This window comes from Halichoerus grypus, chromosome 2 (assembly GCF_964656455.1).
Source record: "Halichoerus grypus chromosome 2, mHalGry1.hap1.1, whole genome shotgun sequence".
NCBI classification, from domain to species: domain Eukaryota; kingdom Metazoa; phylum Chordata; class Mammalia; order Carnivora; family Phocidae; genus Halichoerus; species Halichoerus grypus.
The window spans coordinates 102,837,694-102,860,112 of NC_135713.1; the positions used below are offsets into that span (position 1 = coordinate 102,837,694).

Sequence of the window (22,419 nt, forward strand, 5' to 3'; positions counted from 1 at the left end):
AATCCCTATGTTGTACACCTGAAACTAATATAACACTGTATGCTAACTATAGTGAAATTGAAAAAAAAAAAGTGTCAGACATTCAAGAAAAAAAAACACTTCACAATCAATGATAAATGCTTAAGTAAGTGAAATAATTTAAATATACCTATGGCAACCTTTCCATCGTTAAACAATTGAGATGATGTATTTTAAAGAATCAGAATAGAACCACCACAATCTAATTTACACGGTAAATATTTGAGTGCAATACAGGTATAAGTTCAAAGTGATAAATGAGTGATACTATAGCAAATACCCTGAAATTTCTCAAATGAGTTAGCGTACTTTCTGCTTTTGATATCAGTTTTTCATCTTTAGTTAGCAAAAATGAAATACTAAATTCTTAAAAGTTGTTAGAACTGTTCCAGAGAATAATCACAAAGCAGTACCTCAAAAACATCGTTGTGATTAACAATATGCTTCAAGTTCTCAGAGGCTTTCATATTTGTAGTCACTGGTAGACTCCCAGGACTAATCTCAGCTTCAGATTCACTGGTCTTCTGTGAAGAGTTTCCTATCATATACTTTTCTCTTTCATCAGCTTTGATTCTTATTGGAGTGGTACTTTCTGAAGTCTATGTAAAAGAAAAGAAAATTCATATTCCTTAAAGCTCTGTATCTATTTTTGTACTATAGTTCAGATTAGAATTGAAAAGTAGGGGTGCCTGGTTGGCTCAGTAGGAAGAGTATGTGACTCTTGATCTCAGGATCATGAGTTCAAGCCCCACATTGGGTGTAGAAATATATATTAGGCCATATATGCTCATTTGGGGAGCAGGAGGCCCCCATATATAAAATATATATATTATATATATATTTAGGCCATATATGCTCATTTGGGGAGGATGCCCCCAAAGGTTCATGAACCACATTAAGCTTTATAATTCAGCTGAGGCTACATTTCACCTCTTAAGCTGCAAACCTGGCATTCATGAGTCAGTCACTTAGCTCAGCATGCTCAAACTGTTTTCTGCTGATTGTGGAATGTATAGTAACTCTAGTGACATGAGAAAACTTCTGTTTCTGTAATATAGTAGGGAGAAAAAAAAGTCCATTAAAGGAACACACACTTTAAGGATCTGAAATATCCCAAGGAAATAGTCTATTTCTGAAATATCCTAAGGAAATAGTCTGTCATAGCAATTACATTTAAAATTAGAATTGGGTAGAATGGACCAATGTTATCATGAGAAAAAAAGTATTTCCGTAACAATGAATTTTCTGACATTCCTTATCTTATTCTTGGTTCAGGCAAGATTTTTTAAAACCTATGCTGATGCTATCCTGCCAACATGGAAAGTCTGTAACCATACTGAAGTGTAATAATAGCAATTAGCGTTTGCTGATTATTCCAGCTTTTACTTCAGGTGGCTGAGAACAACACCCTAAATTTGGAAAGACATTATCATGTATACAAAAAGGACCGTTATATCAATTATTATTTTAAAGTTTTAAAAAGCTTGAAATAAGTTTTGGTCAATTCTTTTAAATTGAGTTTTCTAACCTTCACACCTACATCATTATTTACAACTTGCTGATCTTCATGTGGTTTCAGATCTTTTCCAGAATCTTCACAAGTCTCTTCATCTTTTAATCTATGTACAATGGTTTGAACAGTTTTGACCATATTCTTAAGCTCATCTGGGTATGGTGTTGGATATCTCTTTAAATTTCCCTCCTAGAGAAATAAAATAAGTAAAATTTGAAATACGGATAAGTATTGCTAACATCAACCTCAAAATTTAATCTATAATCCATCTTAATTACATCGGTTATCTGGCTCCTGGGGGTAACTTTAAACACAGATGATAGGCCACTGAAAGCATTTTAGACACAAGAAAAGTATGGTTTTATCAACAGTGAAAGACTTCACAGTCACAGATTTAACTAATGTTTTGAATGCTTTTTTTTTAGCAGACTTGTATGTATTCCATTTTAAGATTTACGGTATGGATATTGCCAACACTATCACTTGGCTTCCAAACAGTTGTTTTCCAGCTAGATATTTACCCAGACACATATAAAATTCCTACATTTATATCCTGTCTTATATGCCAGGAACCAAATACTTCCAAAGTCAGTCTAATTGTCATTTTCTGGGATTTCTGAAACCCAGAGTTTTATATAAGGTTTATATATAGTTTATATAAGGGAAAAATAATTACATCCACGAGTAATTTGGAAATGAATTATTACTACTTCTGTCACTGCAACACAGATTCATAACATGTTCATGACAAGAGTTCTTGATCCCTAGAATCTAAATAATAAGTCATTAAAGAAAGGGAAGAGGAAAAACAATCATGTGTTTTTCTCTTATTTTTATATTATGAAATTTGGCTTATAATCACATAGTTTTAAACTGTTCTCAAATTCTTTCACATGACATATGTATAGGATCAATAAAACCCTTCAAGTGCCTTGAGGGCAAGGAATGAAACCAATATTTCTCTGTATCTCCCAAAATAGCACAGTAAGAATAGCACCAAATAAGTATCAGTGGACCTGTTTCAAACCTGAAGGAAGAACAGGACTCACCCTGGGAGGTGCCTCCCTTTCATCTTTGTCTTCATCACAATCAAATGCTACTTGAGCCCGCTGTTTCCTCTGTTCCTCCCACAGTGAAGGATTAAAACTTTCATTATCTGATATGAACATAACTAGAGAAAAACAAAAAAAAACAAAAAAATCTATTATATTTTACTGTAATTATGAAAAACCATTACTTTCTCATAATTTTGAGTTATAAACATTAAGATAAGTCAATGCCAGCAGCATTAAATGCTACATTAACAACTAGGCTGTAATTCTAATATTTCTTTACAATATTAATCACATATCTTTTCTTCCCGAAAGCTAATTTGTCTTGTTACCAGAGGGGTTCCTGAAAAGAATCTAACAATTGCAACTCTAAGAGGTCTGTGATTTTGTGCAGTTCCCCACAAAAAGCAGCACGGTAATAGTGCTACCTTCAGCAGCACATATACAACATGGTAATATATAAATTATTTCATCCAAGTTTTTTCATTCAGAATAATCTCCCCAATTCCAATATTGTTCATTATGTATGGGGAATGAGGAGATAAAGACAAAGTGAGTTATTTGGTTAAAAAAGATTACTCCAATGCCTTGTAATTACATCTTTGCATTATACATTATACTTTGTATATAACTTTACTAAATAAATAAAGTGCTTGCAAGATATTTTCTGTATCAAAATGTAAGGAAAACTGAAAATCTAATATAAATGCAACACTACATATCCTACTATGCAATATAATATTGAAGGTAAAGATTCAACAACTATACATTTTTTCGCTTATTAGGCAAGTAAAAAAATCTAAGGCTTAAAAATTAATCCATTTGACTATTATGTATCACCATACTGAAGTTCGTGCAATACAAGATAAAGTCACAACTGTTTTCTGCCCTCTAAAAGAAACTGACTACACCCGCTCAAAACAAAAGGGAGTAAAAGCACCCAAAATTAGTTAATAGAAAAAATGAAATTCCTGGAATACCTGTATGTGGTCAATTTGAATACTCAGGCAAAAGTAGCATAATTATCATTAATTTTTAGTCCTTATTGTGGGCTTCTTACCCTTCTTTAATATCATATCCAAACGAAAAATGTCACAAAACCAAATATGAATGGAGAATTGAGTTTTTGTCTTCAGCTTTTCCTTGTTTTCAATATGTGGCTCAAGAATTTTTTTTTTTTTTTTTTTTAAAGATTTTATTTATTTATTTGACAGACAGAGAGACAGCAAGAGAGGGAACACCAGCAGGGGGAGTGGGAGAGGGAGAAGCAGGCTTCCCGCGGAGCAGGGAGCCCGATGCGGGGCTCGATCCCAGGACCCTGAGATCATGACCTGAGCCGAAGGCAGTCGCTTAACCAACTGAGCCACCCAGGCGCCCTCAAGAATTTTTTTAAAAATAACTTTGTGGCATTAATAGTTAATGAATTAGAAAGTTTGTTTTTGTTTGTGGAAAGTGGTTCAAATTCCTAGGAATCCCTTTTGACTTTTGTAGTATACTTGGAAAGGCAAGCAGAGCCAAGCAGTTTGCAACAAAGCCCATTTCCACGATTCAGAAAATTCCCCTCCCATCTTAAGCAGTAATTTCAATCACCAGCCTAGTTGAGAAATCTTGTTAAGAGTTTTTACATCATGCCAAAGCAATCTTACACCAGAATTTTTTCAGAACCCCAAGAGAAGTAACTTTTACCATGCCTCTCATTCTTGTCAACTTCTGATCACCTACACTTTCTACCCTTTAGCATAAATTTCACATCTTTTGAGATTCAGGGCATCAAGTACTTACTACTACTTTCTCTTCATTTTAGATGCCACTAGACCTGATCACCCTGGCATATTCATTGGAGACTCTAGCATTTGCCTAACAGCCCTTCTCTCCACCTAAAACCTGCCAATATCTAGAATGATAACTGTGTGTGATTACCCCCCTCTACAACACTACAATTTCACAGGTCTCAATGTTCTCAATTTCGATGTCCATCTGTACTTCACCAATGCGATTCATAGCCATGGTCACAGCTCAAAACGTAAGCTTCTGTAAAACTTTCCTCCGCCTTGATCACTACACTCATCCTTTCAAACCATTCACTTCCTTATTATTATTGCTAGTACACTTTGAGTTCCTTACTCTCATTTCTTATTCTTCCTATAAAACCACTCTAAGTTTTACTTTCTTTTCTATTCAGCTTAGGTTTAATGATATATTATTTTAACCACTCTCACATTTCTTGCCCCTTTTCCTCAGTTTATACCCATCCAACAAAACCCGTAATGTGCTACTTCAATCACCTACCTTCTTTGCTCTGGACTGCTCACTTATATCAGAAAAAAGTGACATCACCTTGTTGTTTAGAACCATTACAAATTTATGGTATTCCCTCATCTTTGCTCCATCTTCAGTGCTGCCCAGGAATCCTTCTATTTATTTCTAGTCGGTCTTTTCTCCCACTACAAATCACTGTCTTCAAAGGCCCTTCCCCCAACCTCTAGAGGAAATTTTCTCTTTTGACTTCAATGACTAAAGAAATGCAATCAAAACACTCAGACTGTTAACTCCCCAACCCCTGCAACAACCAGTTTTCCCCAGCTACAAATTGTTATATGGATGCATACTTCCCATTCAACACTGATTCCTCTATGTAGGCCCCAAATACCAGGCCTTCTCTTTCAAATTTATCCATCATTATCCCCCTTTAGAAGGCGAGCTGCTGCTGCTTCTTTTTTTTTTTTTTTTTTAAGATTTTAAGTAATCTCTACACCCAAGGTGGGGCTCAAACTCACAACCCTGAGATCAAGAGTCACATGCTCTTCTGAATGAGCCAATCAGGCGCCCCAAGGACTCAGCATATTATAAGTGTATCTCAGACTTTTCCTTTTAAGACTCTTCTACTCTAAAATATATCTCTCATACCAAAAATTCAAAGGGGCAAGATTTTATTTTGCTACTTCTACTCTTTGTATCACAAATCCATTTCTTACCTGAACTATGACCTGTTTTAGAAACAAATAGGGAATAAATTAAACTGATAGAAATGACAGGAGGCCAAGTGAATCTGAATCATGAAAAAGGAAGACAGTAAGAGAGATCAAGGCATGAGTATACCCATGATTACAACAGTTCTGAGCAGGAGTCACCAAACTTTTTCTGTAAATGGTTAGATAATGTTTTTTTTTTTTTAAAGACTTTATTTATTTATCTGAGAGAGAGAATGGGAGACAGAGAGCATGAGAGGGGGAGGGCCAGAGGGAGAAGCAGACTCCCCGCTGAGCAGGGAGCCCGATGTGGGACTCGATCCCGGGACTCCAGAATCATAACCTGAGCCGAAGGCAGTTACTCAACCAACTGAGCCACCCAGGTGCCCCAGATAATAAATATGTTAAGCTTTGTGAACCAAGAGACAAAATCAAGGATACTACAGTAGGCATTAGGAGAGAAACCAAATTTCCAAAGATTAGTGACAAATTTAAAATATACTAATAATTGAGTACCATTTTTTGTTATATAGTGAATGAGAAGACTAAAGTTCTTACTGTTGGAGTAACATTTTGCTTAACTGGTACTATCATCAAACTGATGTAAATATTCACCTGTAAAAACTGTTCTTAGCTTGTGGGCCACACAAAAACAGGTAGCAGGACAGATATGGCCCATGAGCCACAGTGTCAATCACTCTTATTGGAACAAAAAGTGTTATGACAGAATATATTTATCTTGATTGTTTCCTGGAAGGGCCTTCAATGGTATCTCACAATTGTGTATTTAAGTTTAGTTCAGAGGCACCTGGGTGGCTCAGTCAGTTAAACATCTGCCTTTGGCTCAAGTCATGATCCTGGAGTCCAGGGATCGAGCCCCACATTGGGCTCCTTGCTCAGCTTCTCCCTCTGCCCTTCATCCCACTCGTGCTCACTCACTCTCTCTCTCAAATACATAAATAAAATCTTAAAAAAAAAACAAAACCAAAACACAACAGTTTAGTTCATTACTCAAATAAAAAATACATATATGCCTTTGCCTAGTTTTATTCATTGTTGGAATCATGTTCGATTATTTTAGTGTTAGTTAAAATGAAAGGAAAATAACATTCTGAAGTTTCTATATGGCAGTAACAAAAGCAGGTAGACAGCACTAACAACACATAAATATAATAAAAATATCAAAGATTAAATATGTCCTTTGGAGACTTTGGTTCAATCACAAGGGAAAAGGTAATTTTGTTTGAGAATCTTCCGTCAGAACGAGATCTGTATTGGATTTCTAATAATTACCAGTTTTTATTTTTTTTAATACAAGTTTTTTTTTTTTTTTTTAAGATTTTATTTATTTATTTGACAGAGAGAGACACAGCCAGAGAGGGAACACAAGCAGGGGGAGTGGGAGAGTGAGAAGCAGGCCTCGCGCGGAGCAGGGAACCCTATGCGGGGCTCGATCCCAGAACCCCGGGATCATGACCTGAGCCGAAGGCAGACGCTTAACGACTGAGCCACCCAGGCACCCCATTACCAGTTTTTATTATTTTTCTGAAATAAAAGCAGCAAAATGAGAATAAGAACGAATTTTCCCAATATGCCTTTTCTACTCTTTAGGACAGGGACAAAAAGCTATTAAATCTGGCCCACTTCCTGTTTCTGTATAGCTTACAACCTAAGAATGGTTTTAAAATTTTTAAATGTTGGGGCAAAGAACCCAAAACATAAAAAATTATTTCATGACACGTGAAAATTACATGAAATCTAAATCTCTGCCCATAAATAAAATTTTATTAGAACACACCTATGCTCATTTGTTTACATACTGTCTGTGACTGTTTTTGCATGAAACAAGCAGCATCAAGTAGCTGCAACAGGAAAGTATGGTCTTCGAAGCCTATAATATTTATTAAATGGTTCTTTACTTAAATAATTTCTAACCCATGCAACAAGACATTAAAGTCTTTTCTCTACACTAAGAATTTATTCTTTTTCCTCACAAACATTTTAAGCATTAGCATTCTATCTTCCCACATAAAAGAACAACTATTTGAGTATATTATGTAGCTGACTGTAATACTATTAGAAATCACCTTCAGAGATGAAGTGGAAAATTGAGACATAAGTCCCAGTGACTATGGTGAACAAAGAAAAAAACACCTACTGATGTATCCAAACATTCATTATAATTCCCCACAATGCACAAATAAGGGCATAAGCCAGAGTTGGTATATCTATTTTGAACTTCTTAATTTCTTTTTTTTTGTTGGTAATCTCTACGCCCAATAAGGGGCTTGAATTCATGACCCTGAGATCAAGAGTCACATGCTCTACTGAATGAGCCAGCCAGGTGCCCCTGAACTTAACTTCTAATGCACATATAGAGTACTTGCATAAAACAATACTTCAACACTATCTAAAATGAAGTATACTACATTTTGTTATGCATACATTTCCAAACTATATTGCTAATATGGAAATTGGGGGTCGATTTAGATATATGAAAGAGGGATCATGCTTACAAACCTATTCTCTAAGCATTAATTATAGATCCCCAATGGAAGAGGCTATTCACATCTGACTTCTCACAAGTCTTAACTTTTAATTCAATTCAAAAGCTAAATAGTTTTGCTTCACCCAAATAAATCTCATTAAATAATTCCCATGAAACGATAACTTATCAAAGCAAGTCTTTTATTCCTTCTTGCAAAGAATAAGAAATAATTAGCACAGATAAATGAGTTCTCTATCACTAATAATGGAAAAGAAATTAAATGATTTTAGTTTTTAATCTATTTAAGTATTTCAAAGCTGTTTGCTAAACCTGCCAAAACAATGTAAAAATAATAACAGCCAATTTGATTCTATCATTGTGCTAAGCACTTTACATTCAGTGCTTCTCATCTGTACAAAAACCCTGCAAAACAGATACTATTATCATTATCCCAAGATAAGGAAACTGAAGCTCAAGAATTTATTTAACTTGCTTGTGGCATATTTTATAAATTAAAATTAATGATTAAGTTAGATTTTTTTCTGCAGTGTTTTTATGTATTAAGAATTAATTTAGGAGCGCCTGGGTGGCTCAGTTGTTAAGCGTCTGCCTTCGGCTCGGATCATGGTCCCAGGGTCCTGGGATCGAGCCCTACATCGGGCTCCCTGCTCCGCGGGAAGCCTGCTTCTCCCTCTCCCACTCCCCCTGCTTGTGTTCCCTCTCTCGCTGTGTCTCTGTCAAATAAATAAAATCTTAAAAAAAAAAAGAAAAAAAAGTTAATTTATAAATAACTTTGGGCCATAAAAATTTTCACTGGTTTCAGAAAAATATCCACATAAAAATTATATTTTTAGATGTAACATAAAATATACATTACACATAGAACACATAATAACATGTATTAAAGATAATTTGCTCCTTAGTCTAAAAGGCTTTCATACCAAAACTGTTGAAAAACATGAGTGGCCAATAGTAAAGTGTATATATTCCCCTTTCTAGGCAAAATATAAGAACTTAGAAATAACCTTTTACTCAGAATTCTACAAATTATCCTTATCTGGTATGTAGATCCAAGGGTAGTATTACTACAACAAAAGTGAACAAAATATTTCCTGGTTCAACAGTCATAATTACATTAACACTTGACATGCATTCCTGAGAGAGAGACCTATTACAGATGAAGTTGACTGTTTAATTTCAAGGATCACTTAAGGAAGCATATGGTCTACATGTACCTCTAACTTCAACTATCTATAACCCCGAGATACTGACTTATTTTCTCATTGTCAGAAATTTATTGACCAATTCTCCAAATTCCCTTCAAGCTAGTAAAAGTTTATGAGACTTCCTCATATCAGTGAGATCATATGACACATGTCTTTCTCTGACTTATTTCGCTTAACATAATACCCTCTAGTTCCATCCACGTTGTTGCAAATGGCAAGATTTCGTGGTTTTTTTTTTTTTTTTTTTGATGGCTGCATAATATTCCATTGTAGATATACACCGCATCTACTATGGACTCTGAGAAACAAACTGAGGGTTCTGGGGGGGGTGGGGCGGGGGGATGGGTTAGCCTGGTGATGGGTATTAAAGAGGGCACGTATTGAATGGAGCACTGGGTGTTACATGCAAACAATGAATCATGGAACACTACAACAAAAACTAATGATATAATGTATGGTGATTAACATAAAAAAAAGTCTATGAGACTTAAAATTAACTTCACACCTATGCTGTGATTTGTTAGTATTTGAATTTTTAAAAGAAAAGAAATTCTTAAGTTCCTACCATCCTCAGTCCTTGGCTGCTGAGGGAACATGTAGTTAGTAAGCACCATTTTCTGGGTCTCTGAATCAGTCTCTTTTTGAAGAGGTATCAGGGGTTTGGACTAAGGAAAGAAAATAAATGTTTAATTTTCAATATTCCTAAAGCAAACACATATCCAGCAATTCTTCTGAATAAGTACTCACCATTCTTTCTATAAAATAGCAATGTGTAGATTACAAAAGCAAGCTTATATATACATAAAAAACTTTTAAGCACTGATTTGAAACCTTGTAAGAATCTTAAAAAAAACATTTAGTTTTTAGTATAAAACAAAACTCATACTGTATTGCAATTATCACTGATTATTTTTTTAAATTTTATTTTATTATGTTATTAATACAATTTAAAAACATCTCACATATCAAGTATATCCATAGTCCAATAATTACTTATCACAGTGACTTAATAAAGCTATAAAACAAGCCTTTCCATTTTACATTACTGTGCTCCCTTTATGTTATCGTTCCCCTTTGGGAAGAGGCTTTTATAGAAATGGTTTAGAAGGTTTAGTCTAGTTATCTGCAGATTAATTCTAGCTGAAAAGAGAGTACTTAAAACAAATATTAAGTTGTAACCTGCTTCTCTCTTCTGTCTTCTGTCTTCTGTCTCCATTAATGGTACCATAAGTTACTCAGTGGTGAAACTATAAACCCTGTTATTTTGGACCTCATTTTTTCCTAAGCCTTCTTTCCTAACTGGTTATAAAGTGTTTTCAATTTATTCTTAATATAACTAGTAACTTTTGCCAGGCTATTAACCTAAAATCTTACCAATCCAAGCCTTGGTCAACTCCAAACAGGGAGGGAACTACCCAATCTCTCCCTCACCTGCCACCCTAGCACAATTAAATCTTTAGACTTTTGTGAAAACTTTGCAGCTAGCTAATTCCATCCTATAATCTTACTCCCATTCAAGCATTTCCTCCATGTCCCTCAATTTTTTTGTGGTAAACAAACTGCCCTGCATCTAAAACATCTTCACTGAAAACTTTCCTTGACCTCCTCAGATAACAGAAATGGTAGATCTATTCCTTCCCCAAAAACAGTGCTCCCCTTAATATACTGGGGTGCTTATTTCCCATAGCTCATAAGGATTAGGGGGTAGATTTAGAGCTTACAAATGCTGTGAGATCATCACTCTTAATCACTCTTATCTCTTCAAGTATAAACACCTGTTCTTTTTTTTTTTAAGATTTTATTTACTTACTTGACAGACAGAGAGAACACAAGCAAGGGGAGTGGCAGGCAGAGGGAGAGGGAGAAACGGGCTCCCCGCTGAGCAGGGAGCCGGATGCGGGCCCTGATCCCAGGACCATGGGATCATGTCCTGAGCTGAAGGCAGACGCTTAACCGACTGAACCACCCAGGCACCCGATAAATACCTGTTCTTTTGAGGGATATTCAACTGTGCCTCTACCATTCTGAACTCTGCTTCTGCCATTCTATCTCCTTTCCTAATATCCACTGACCTCTGGTAGTATCCATCTATTCTTGATTCTTTTATGACAAATCTTTCCACAGTCATAGATAATTCAACAGATATAAAATGTAAATGACATGGTCATTCTCTTAAGCCACTGATGTCTTAGCAGATGAGGAGGCTCCCTGCTCAGCGGGGAGTCTGCTTCTCCCTCTCCTTCTGCCACTGCCCCTACTTGCGCTCTCTCTCTCAAATAAATAAAATCTTTAAAACAAACAAACAAACAAACCGCCCCTGAAACAGTTCTAAAATTAACTGTGGTAATAATTGTACAATTCTATAAATACATTAAAAGCATTCAATTGTACACTTTAAAATGGGTGAATTGTATGGTATGTGAATCATATTTCAATGAAGATGTTATAAGAAAACTAATCATCTGTTATTTATGGAGTACAAAGACAAAAAAAGAAACTGAGAATTATTTACCAAGCCTCTCCATTCCCTAAAACACTAACTCCAGTGATCTCTATTCCTATTTCTTTTTTAAAATTTTATTTTTTTTAGTAATCTCTACACCCAACATGGGGCTTGAACTCACGACCCTGAGATCAAGAGTCTCATGCTCTCCTGACTGAGAGAGCCAGGCACCACTCTATTCCTATTTCATTTCAGATATTCATTCTACTTCCTTGCCATAATTCCCACAATATAGCCAATAAATATTCATCCTTTGAAATCTAAAATCACTCATTCAACAAATATTTACTTATATTTGCCCTTTATATGCCAAAGTACTATGACAGGCACCAGGTATACAGTGGTCACTGATTTGGGAGAGTTTACAATATATGAGAGGAAAGATAGGGATAACAAAATAAGACATTACAACATGATTTAATTACAGGTTAGAGAGGGTACAGGGAGTGAACAGAACACATAGAAGGTGTCCACTTATCACAGTCTTGAGTGATTAGGAAAGCATTCCTGAGAGAAAGCCTTCCTACACAATGAATAGACATTAACCAAGTAAGAAGGGGGAGAGAGAATGTTCCAGGAGAGAACTCATTTGGGGATATGAAAATGAAGGTGTAAGGGATAGAGATGAAGACAGAGGATGAGCAAGGTCTTGAAGGATACAATATGAGAAAGGAGAAGTCATGAAAAGGTTTTAAATAGATTAGTGCTGGAACCAGATAAATGGATCATTTGTATCGTGGTTCAGAATGAAATCAGGGTGATATGAGACTGGAAGTGGTGCCAACATGGAGGCAGAGACCTGTTAGGAATCTCGATAGTCAAATCAACACCGTCCAGCATAAATACAAAAGTGAGACTAAAATGAGAACCATAGATAATTTATAAATTATTGGCAGCTGCATGTTTTTAAAAAGCAAAAATAAGTTAAATTTTGATAATGCATTAAATTTAACATATCCTGTATATTTAAAATATAATTTTGATGTGTGAACAATAAAAATTGCTAATGTGATATTTTACTTTCTTTGTTTATACTACATATACAAAATCCAGTGTGTATTTCACACTTAGAGAACATCTCAATTTGGACTACACACACAACAGTAGTGCCTACTGTACCGGACAGTGCAGGTCTAAGTAAAAGATGATACACTATATGATGAACAGTAGTTAAGAATTATACACCCAAGTCTCTGTCTCTAGCAAGGACTTTTTACTGATCTAGGGAACCCAGGAAAAGAAAAAGATTTAGAGCAGAGGATGGAATGTTCACCTTTGACCTAGGTGAATTTGAGACATCTAGGTGGCAATGTTAAGTAGACAATGACTGTGCAGTTCAGGAAAAAGAACTGAGCTGAGGATAACTGTTAGGAATAATGGGCATACAGAGAGTAATTGTATCTTTCATAGAGGAAAGTATAGGAAAAGAAACTAAAGAAGAACCTAGAGTACTACATGGGGCACCAACATATAAAAGATGGGCAGAAGAGGGCGCCTGGGTGGCTCAGTCGTTAAGCGTCTGCCTTCGGCTCAGGTCATGATCCCGGGGTCCCGGGATCGAGTCCCACATCGGGCTCCCTGCTCGGCGGGAAGCCTGCTTCTCCCTCTCCCACTCCGCCTGCTTGTGTTCCTGCTCTCGCTCTCTGTCAAATAAATAAAATCTTTAAAAAAAAAAAAAAAAAAAAAAAAAAAAGATGGGCAGAAGAAAAATTCCTGAAAAGGAAACTGAGGAGCGGTCAATCACAAGGACAACCAGGAGAGAATACTAAGACAGACACCATGTGGTGCTCTCTCTCCAGTGTTCCACAATACGTGCTAGTCAATTTCACCAAGACTGACACTCCCTTGAACTTCCAACTTTATCACCATCATTCTTTCTTGCCTTTGCTTCTCTCTTTGTACCTCATTGGATCTCATTATAACCATTTTCTTGCCAATTACCAAGACCTCCTTGGTGCATTGTCTTTTACATGGGGTGTGGCAAAGCTGCAATCCAGAATCATACCAACCGTTTGCTTACTCTGTATCACACAATTTAGCAAATTAGTATAACTATGAGTTTGTGGTAACCAACTTCAACAGGAATATCAATGTTGCCTGAAAACCCTTCCGCGTTTCCTAAATTATACTTGAAGTATTATTTTCTAAAAGATTAAAAAAAATAGGATTTAAGAACTGCTTGGAAACTGCTACATTCTAAGAATTTCAACATAAACATTATTAGCTCTCCCTCTCACAAACATCAGACCAAGCTGCCTTCAAAAGGGCAAGAGTTCCTGCCATGGTTTTTTTGTTTTTGTTTTTTTTTTAAGATTTTATTTATTTATTTGACAGAGAGAGAGGGAGGGAGCACACAAGCAGGGGGAGCGGCATGCAGAGGGAGAGAAGCAGGCTTCACGCTGAGCAGGGAGCCCGACAAAGGGCTCGATCCCAGGACCCTGGAATCATGACTTGAGCCGAAGGCAGATGCTTAACCGACTGAGCCACCCAGGTGTCCCTCTACCACAGTTTTAAATTCTATCAGTTACACACCAGTTATCCAACCCCCTCTCATATTCTTTATCTCATTCTCCACACAGCCTCCTTGCAACAACCTATAAAAATGTTCTCTAATACTAAAGGATTCTTTCTTACACTGCCCCTAGCTACCAGTTTATGTTCCACTCCTCTTCTTTCTCATCCAACCTTCTTAAAAGCTCAATCAACAACTGTATGGCTCCATTCTCTCATTTATTCATTTCTTAAATCGCATCGATCGGGTTTTTGATGTACACCTCTAAAACTACATTAGCTGTAGTCAAAATAAGTTGGCAAGTTAAGTATAACTTGCCAAAATATAATGCATATTTTCCAGATTTCATTTGAATTGACCCCTCAACTTAGAACTTCCTCCTTTAAGTCAACTGCCTCATCCTTAACTTGAATCTACTATCATATAGTTTTTCTTCTACCTCTATGGCCACTCTTTCTTAGCCTATTAATCCACCTGCCACTTAAATGTTAGTAATAAATACATAAATAAAGGTATGTATGTTTGTATGTTAGTATTCCTCAGGATTCATCCATCCCTAACAATTAAATAAATAAATTCAGAAAATCCCTTTTGAGAAAGTAGTAAAAGCTATGAAACCACTCCCTAAAAAAAGTAATTAAGATGATGGGCTGAGCTCCTATATCTCTTCTTGTGACAGAAATCTTTAAAAAATTTTTCTTAATAAAAAAACAAAAGGAGGGGGCCTGGGTGGCTCAGTCGTTAAGCATCTGCCTTCCACTCAGGTCATGATCTCAGGGTCCTGGGATCAAGTCCCACATCGGGCTCCCTGCTTGGCGGAAAGCCTGCTTCTCCCTCTCCTACTCCCCCTGCTTGTGTTCCCTCTCTCGCTGTGTCTCTCTGTCAAATAAATAAAATCTTAAAAACACCAAAGGAATAGGTCTATAATGGTCCTGGAGAAAAGGAAATTGTGCCTTCAGGAGCAATTTTGAGAAATCCCAGGAGGTTCGAAATTAAAAGAACGGAGAAACCAAGAGCACAGAAACCACAGTCTAGAACAAAGTCGGGGTGTGGGGGGGAATCATGGCCACTAGAATTATTCTCTAGGTGCCTACCCAGATACCAAAGGTACTTCAAACTTAACATGCCTAACTGGAACTTAGTATCTTCCCATAAACCTATTTCTTTCTGTTGTGGTTCCTCATCTTGATTACTTTATCAATATCCAGTGAGTCACTCCAGCCACATCTCTGAGGCTCATCTTTGCTTTTACTTCCTTTCTTCTCACACACATGCATTCTTCATATACTCTACTAATGTGGCCTTTTAAGTTATACCTTAAATATACCCGCTCTTCCCTGGCCCTCTTATCATTATCTTGCTTCAAGTCAACATTTTCTATTGCCTTGAGTAAGGCAACGCCCTCCAACCAGTCTCTCCTGCCTTCACACCTGGCACCATCGCCCTTGCTAAGTCCATCTTTCACAATGCAGCCCAAAAAGCTTTCCAAAATAACAATCTGATCCTATACTTGGCTTGTTCAGGTTATCCTGGTTCACCATCAACTATAGTAGGGTTGACATATATCAGAGGATCACTTCTTCCTCTTAAACTGATGGCATATACAAATAATTGATTATGACTATGATGACCAAACGCCCAATCTGCCTGGGACATTTGCATTTTACACACACTGTTCTGACATAATTATCATAAAGCCCCTTTCACTATCAAAAGTGTCCTAGCATGGACAATAAATTACAGTCATCCTAATCACAGCAATTTTCCACTGAGCCTGAATGACTTCCAAATTCTTAAAACAATCTTTCAAAAGCCACTCATAATTTATCAGAGTTAACATGCAATCAAAAAAAAATCTATGGGACGCCTGGGTGGCTCAGTTGGTTAAGCATCTGCCTTCTGCTCAGGTTATGATCTCAGGGTCCTGGAATCGAGTCCTGCATTGGGCTCCCTGCTCAGGAGGGAGCCTGCTTCTCCCTCTGTCTGCCGCTCCCCCTGCTTGTGCTCTCTCTCTCTAATAAATAAATAAAATCTTAAAAAAAAAAAAAAATCTATTCACCATTGTTGAAATACAAAGCAAGTTGCTCTGCATGGCATACAAGATTCCCACGACCTGGTAGCTATCTACCTCTCTGGCCTCATTTCCTACTCTTCCACTCAAAGGTTATGTTCTAGTCACAATGAACCACGTGTATAGTTACTGAGTACACTAGACTTCTTCACCAAAGAGTGCTTAGGTTTATGATATTCCTTCTGACCAGAATTTTCTTCCCCTTTCTTTGTTTAAATCCTATTATTCTTTTGAGACGTAGTTAGTCATTGCAGGCATTTCCTCCACTGGGAAACCTGCATTTATATCCCCAAGGTACGCTCCTCCTCTTTGATCCTGAAGCCTAGTCCCACCAAGCCTTTTATTACATTGTATTACAATGACCTTCTTAATATCCTTACTTGGCCCATCTTAGTCAGCCTGGCACAAAGCAGTTATTCAATAAATGGCTCCTGAATGAAAAGGACAAAATGAATCAACTGTTTTGTTTAAGACTTCAGAGACTCACGAAAAATTATGTTACTCCGTGTACTGCATATAGGTATATTCCCTACATGGTCAGTGAAATATCCAAGAGCAATTTATTTTGATAATTCATAATCAAACTACTTTCACATACCTTCTCCCCTGTAAGTTGTTCTTTCACAGCAAAATGACTGCTTCATATTGTAAGGGAGGTTTTACTTTTTTATTGCTTCATCATTTACCTCTTTATTATCTGTCGAACTTTGAGAAAAAATACAAAACCCCCCATCACTACAATTTTTTTTAAAGACTTTATTTGAGAGAGAGAGAGTGCAAGTGCGCACGCAAGCACGGGGGAGGGGCAGAGAGAGAGGGAGAAGCAAACTTCCTACTGGGCAGGGGGCCCAACGTAGGACTCGATCCCAGGACGCTGAGATCACGACCTGAGCCAAAGGCAGATGCTTAACTGACTGAGCCATCCACCATCCAAGTGCCCCTACAATTTTTTTTAAAGATTTATTTATTTGAGAGAGAGAGGGCAAGCATGAGTTGGGGGACAGGGAGTGAGAGAATCTTAAGCAGACTCCCTGTTGAGCACAGAGGCCCACCCAGGGCTCGATCTCATGTCCCTGAGATCATGACCTGAGCCAAAATCAAGAGCTGGATGCTCAACTGACTGAGCCACCCAGGTGCCCCCACTATAATTTTTTTTTTATTTTTTTTAAAGATTTTATTTATTTATTTGACAGAGAGAGACACAGCGAGAGAGGTAACACAAGCAGGGGGAGTGGGAGAGGGAGAGGGAGAAGCAGGCTTCCCGCCGAGCAGGGAGCCCGATGCGGGGCTCGATCCCAGGACCCTGGGATCATGACCTGAGTGGAAGGCAGACGCTTAATGACTGAGCCACCCAGGCGCCCCAATTTTTGTTTTTTTAAAGTAATTAACAGATGTGGAACAAAGAAGAAAATGAGAGAACATTATAAATATGAAGAAATGGTCTTAGATACTAGATAATTTCACTAAAATGAGTCATCTGGCATAATTTGGTGGTATTGATTTACTGCAATAGTGCTATTATACTAAAAGTCTGAGTCCTTGAGACCAGGACCTATGTCTCATAACTATAATAAGTATCTGGCATAAGCCAGGGCCCAGCAATGTTTTGAGAATCCAGATGCAAATTTTCAAAACGTTTCACATGTAAATATTCAATTAAGAGAGATCAGAAAATTAAAAGTTCCATATATACATGAACTGACACATTTAATGATGATGCAGTAATCACTGTGTTCAAGCTGTAATAGAAGCAGAGGTATCATCATTTCAATATTTCCTTAACTTGCAGAACAAGGAAATACTACAATCTGATTCATAAGTGTGGACTGACAACAACTTAAGGCTTTTAGGATATTAGTAAGAATTAGGTAAGAAAAGGGATCTTGGTTGAGAAGTTTGGAGAATCCTGAAATATAGACAAGTGGGTTTCTTTACTATAGTAACACATAAGTTGTTAATATAATTCAAAAGAAGGATATAATACAGTCTCCCAAGCAAATTTAACTATGAAACTTAAGATCTTATGAGACTAGTGTATCCAAAACCTTAGGAAAATAGAGCTTTAGATAATTTATTATAAGATACTGCTCAAAGTCAAATACTAAGCATTAATGTATTAAAAGTATCAGCAAACTTATGTATACTCTACTATGTTAAAAAATTTTTTTTACCAGTAAGAAATACCTGAGAATAGGTATGGAAAAAAGATTTCCTCATACTTACAGATAGTAAGTTAACCCTTATTTTGTTTAGGACCTAAAATCTATTATTTTGGCAACATTATACAGGAGGTTTCTGATCAATTAAAGTAGAAGGTTTACAACAATCTACACCATGAATCCTAAGACTGAGACATTTCAAATTAAACTCAAAACATTTTGCCAATGTTTTTCACAGGTGAATGATACTACTATTTGCAAGGATAAAATACTAACATTTATTTCTAAGACCAAGGCAAATACCAAGAGACTTATCTATTAACTGTCCAAATGGAAACTTAGCTAGAGTACTAAGATAGATTCACTGTCCTGACCTTCCTGCCTCCCATGCACTGTAATACACTGAAATCAGTATTTCATCCCCACCATTCCGCTAAAACTATGTACTTTTCCCAAGGTCAGTAACTACTTCTGCCTTGACAAACCTAACAGCCAATTAGCTCATCTACCTGACCCATCAGCAACATGTGGCACAGATGATCTTTCCTGAAGCACTTTCTTCAGATGACTCTCTAGATAACACATTCTCCTGGTTGGCTGGCTCTTCTTATTCTCCTTTTGGGGCCACTCTCTTCCCTGTGCTTAATCTTTGATCTTCTTTTCTTCTCTATCCTCTTTCCCTAGTAATTTTATGCAGTTCCATGGTGTTAAATGAAACATTTGTACAATGCTGACTCCCAAATTTTATCTCCAGCCAATACCTGACATTCCTACATTCCTTCTCACCATCTCCATTATTATCACAATAGTTGAAGCCCAGCAACAGCCTCCTTACTGAACTTTCTCCTTCCAAAACAGAATATTCCACCCATAACCTTAGCACCCAACTATGGTCCATTCCTCACACAAGTGTCAAAATGATCTTTTAAAAATGTACATTACCTCTTGCCATTCCCAGGCAGGAAATACTTCAATATATTTCTATCTAATTCAGAGTAAAAGCCCAATTGGTTAGTATGGCCTACAAGGTCCTATGTGCTCAATCTAGTCCCAGTTTTCCCCTCTGATCTAATCTTACTCAATTCTCTTCCTTGCTCACTGTATTCCAGCCATCAGGGCTTTCATCTATTTTATCTATTCCTCAGTTACACCAAGCTCATTCCAATATTGGGAACTTTACTCTTAATATTTAAACGTACTTCCTCTCTCAACTCACTGCCCTAGTCTATGCATGACTCACTCCTAATTTCACGTAAGCATCTGCTCTACTGGTTGCCTTCCTTAGAGAAAGACACGTCCTAAATCACCCTATTTAAAATAGGATGTTTACTCTTGCCCTGCTACTCTTCTAATCACTATCAGGTTCTATTTTTCTTTGTAGCTCTGATATATTATTACATAATTACTTATTATAGCTATCCAGTGTGGTTTTATCTGTTTTCTTTATCTCTCTTGAAAATATAAGTTCAATGAGACTATAAGACGATTCTATTTGTTTCACCAATATATCTCAAGCTCCCAGAGCAATTCATGACCTATATAAGCCTTTAATAAATGTTTATCAATCAAAGAAAAGTCCAAGGAATAACTCTTAGTTCCTTAGAAACATTTCTTTAAGTTGTGTGAAAGTGTTTGATTATAAGCATAATTTAAATTGATTATTAAATTTCTATAGATATATGCCACAGAGGATCACTATAAAAACTTTAAGAAGTTAAGAGAATACCGAGTCTGATTTCTTAATCACTATATCTTTTTACAGATTCAGAAGAAATTAGACAAGTCCAATAGGATTTATTGTTTTGAATCTACACAAACTGCACAAAAATATCTGTATCCAAATATTTTCCAAGATTTTTCTTATATATATTTTAAAATGTATACCAGAGTAAAACTGCTCTTAAATGAGCCCATGTAAATTATTATGCATAATCATTTAACACAATTGGCATTCCAGTAATTTACAAAATCAAATGCCTACCTGATTATCTGAGAGCCACATAGCAGTCAATTGTTGTAGCTTTGTAAAGCTAAAGGGCAAATTCTTTAATCTGTGGGGAAAATACAAAATTAAAATAACAAATGTTAAAATATAAGAGCAAAACCTAATGGTCTTCTAAACAATATTATATTATTGATAGAAGAAAAATATTTAATTTAGGAGAGAACCCAATATAGGTCTTTGACATAAGATAGAAGACAAAATATTATCCAGTTTAATAAGAATTCACTTTAAAAATACAATTCTTCAATTGAATCAATTTGGCTAGGGGAAAAATGGATAATCTAATAACCCCCCAAAAAATTATCTGCTAGAAAAAAATGTTAACCATCCCTATTTAATGCAAAGACAAGAACACATTAAGCAATGTCTCATAACATTGCTTTGGATATTTTATTTGTATTTAGAAAGAACAAACTACTACAGAAAGTCTTAGTGATAGCTCGTTACAAAAACTGCACTGTTCTGTTTTTTTCTTGTGAGCCAGCACTTTCATATTCCAAAGACTATTTAAACATTTTAATGAATAAAAAACAAAGTAATATTAACACCTCATCAGAATGCCAAATTAGAACAGCACCTATTTAAAAAGAATGTCTACTTAAATCTTCTATCTTATTATGCCTATCCATTCTGCTATACCTATTTTCCAAGGCAATTTGCTAGAACCTAGGGCTCTAGCTTTGGGGTACAAAGTATGGGCAAAAATGGGGACTGAATTTTTAAAAGGTAGTGGTTATTCTTAAATAAAATGGAACAGTCCGAATACCCTAACTAGTGAGAAAACTGGGCTTACATTAAAGCTCTACTTTATAAGCTAAATGAGTCATCTTAAATTAAGAGTTTTAATTTTCTCCTCATAAAATGACAATACCTATTGTACTATTTCATAGTATTGTTTTGAATACTTTGTAAGATACTATGAAAGCATAATGTAAAAATGCTCTACAGACATTCTTTTATCATTATTAGTATCTTTACCTCAGGAAAAACTACAGTCTGTTCTTAACATTATTCCAATTTAGTAACTCTAGTGATCTATTTGCTCTGCACCTTGACTGTGCTGCCCAAGCTGTGTGAATGGGTTCCTAATCACATCTCAGCTCAGAAAAATACAGAGTAGATTAGATGAAAAGCTGCTTCATTCAGCAGCAGTATTAAGGTGAAGATATGGAATAAAAAAGGTGACTATAAGGAAAGAACAGCTGTATAGCTCAAGCTGTAAGTTGTATAGCTGAAGTCGACACAAAATGAACTATGACAAATAACCACAGTATAAAAACCACAGGCAGGGGTGCCTGGGTGGCTCAGTGGTTAAGTGTCTGCATTCCGCTCAGGTCATGATCCCAGGGTCCTGGGTTCGAGCCCCGCATTGGGCTCCCTGCTCAGTGGGAGGCCTGCTTCTCCCTCTCCCAACTCCCCCTGCTTGCGTTCCCTCTCTCGCTGTCTCTCTGTCAAATAAATAAATAAATTCTTTAAAAAAAAAAAAAAAACCACAGGTAAAATTAGGTCATTCTTTCAAATGAAAATTCCATTTAAAAACCAAAAAAGCATATGAAAAGAACAACATGCATGACATTTTATATCAAATGATGAAACTTTAATTTCATCCAATGTCTTCTATAAACCAACATTATTACAAACCTATTGTCACTTAAATTGATGACTTTTAATTTTTGCATATCACCCATTTCCTCTGGAAGTGTCTCAAGTTTATTGGAATGGAGAAATAGCACAGTTATATTTTTCCAGCTTCCAATCTGAAAGAGAAACATAAAACTGGGTATCAAAATTCTGGCCTACTGCTTAATAGGCAGAAGTAAAATATACTTTCCAAAAGTTATGAAAACATTCTTCTCATTTATAAAAGGAAACATATTTTCTCTTTTCAATTATTGATTTTCAT

General features: G+C 36.3%; 1 protein-coding gene across 9 annotated transcripts in view; it reads right to left on the bottom strand.

Annotated features, from left to right (window-relative positions):
• The window catches only part of ERBIN (erbb2 interacting protein), a 124,683-nt gene that overhangs the window by 23,409 nt on the left and 78,855 nt on the right, over positions 1 to 22,419 (bottom strand). For 7 of the 9 annotated variants that reach the window (XM_078067274.1, XM_078067268.1, XM_078067270.1 and 4 more), the window contains 6 exons: positions 22,158 to 22,273; positions 20,493 to 20,562; positions 9,832 to 9,931; positions 2,581 to 2,702; positions 1,547 to 1,720; positions 432 to 617 (listed from right to left, as the gene is read on the bottom strand). In XM_078067274.1, coding sequence (XP_077923400.1) covers positions 432 to 617; positions 1,547 to 1,720; positions 2,581 to 2,702; positions 9,832 to 9,931; positions 20,493 to 20,562; positions 22,158 to 22,273 — 768 coding nt within the window. The remainder of the gene's footprint in view (positions 1 to 431; positions 618 to 1,546; positions 1,721 to 2,580; positions 2,703 to 9,831; positions 9,932 to 20,492; positions 20,563 to 22,157; positions 22,274 to 22,419) is intronic. The other 2 variants (XM_078067273.1, XM_078067269.1) reach the window with 1 other exon arrangement.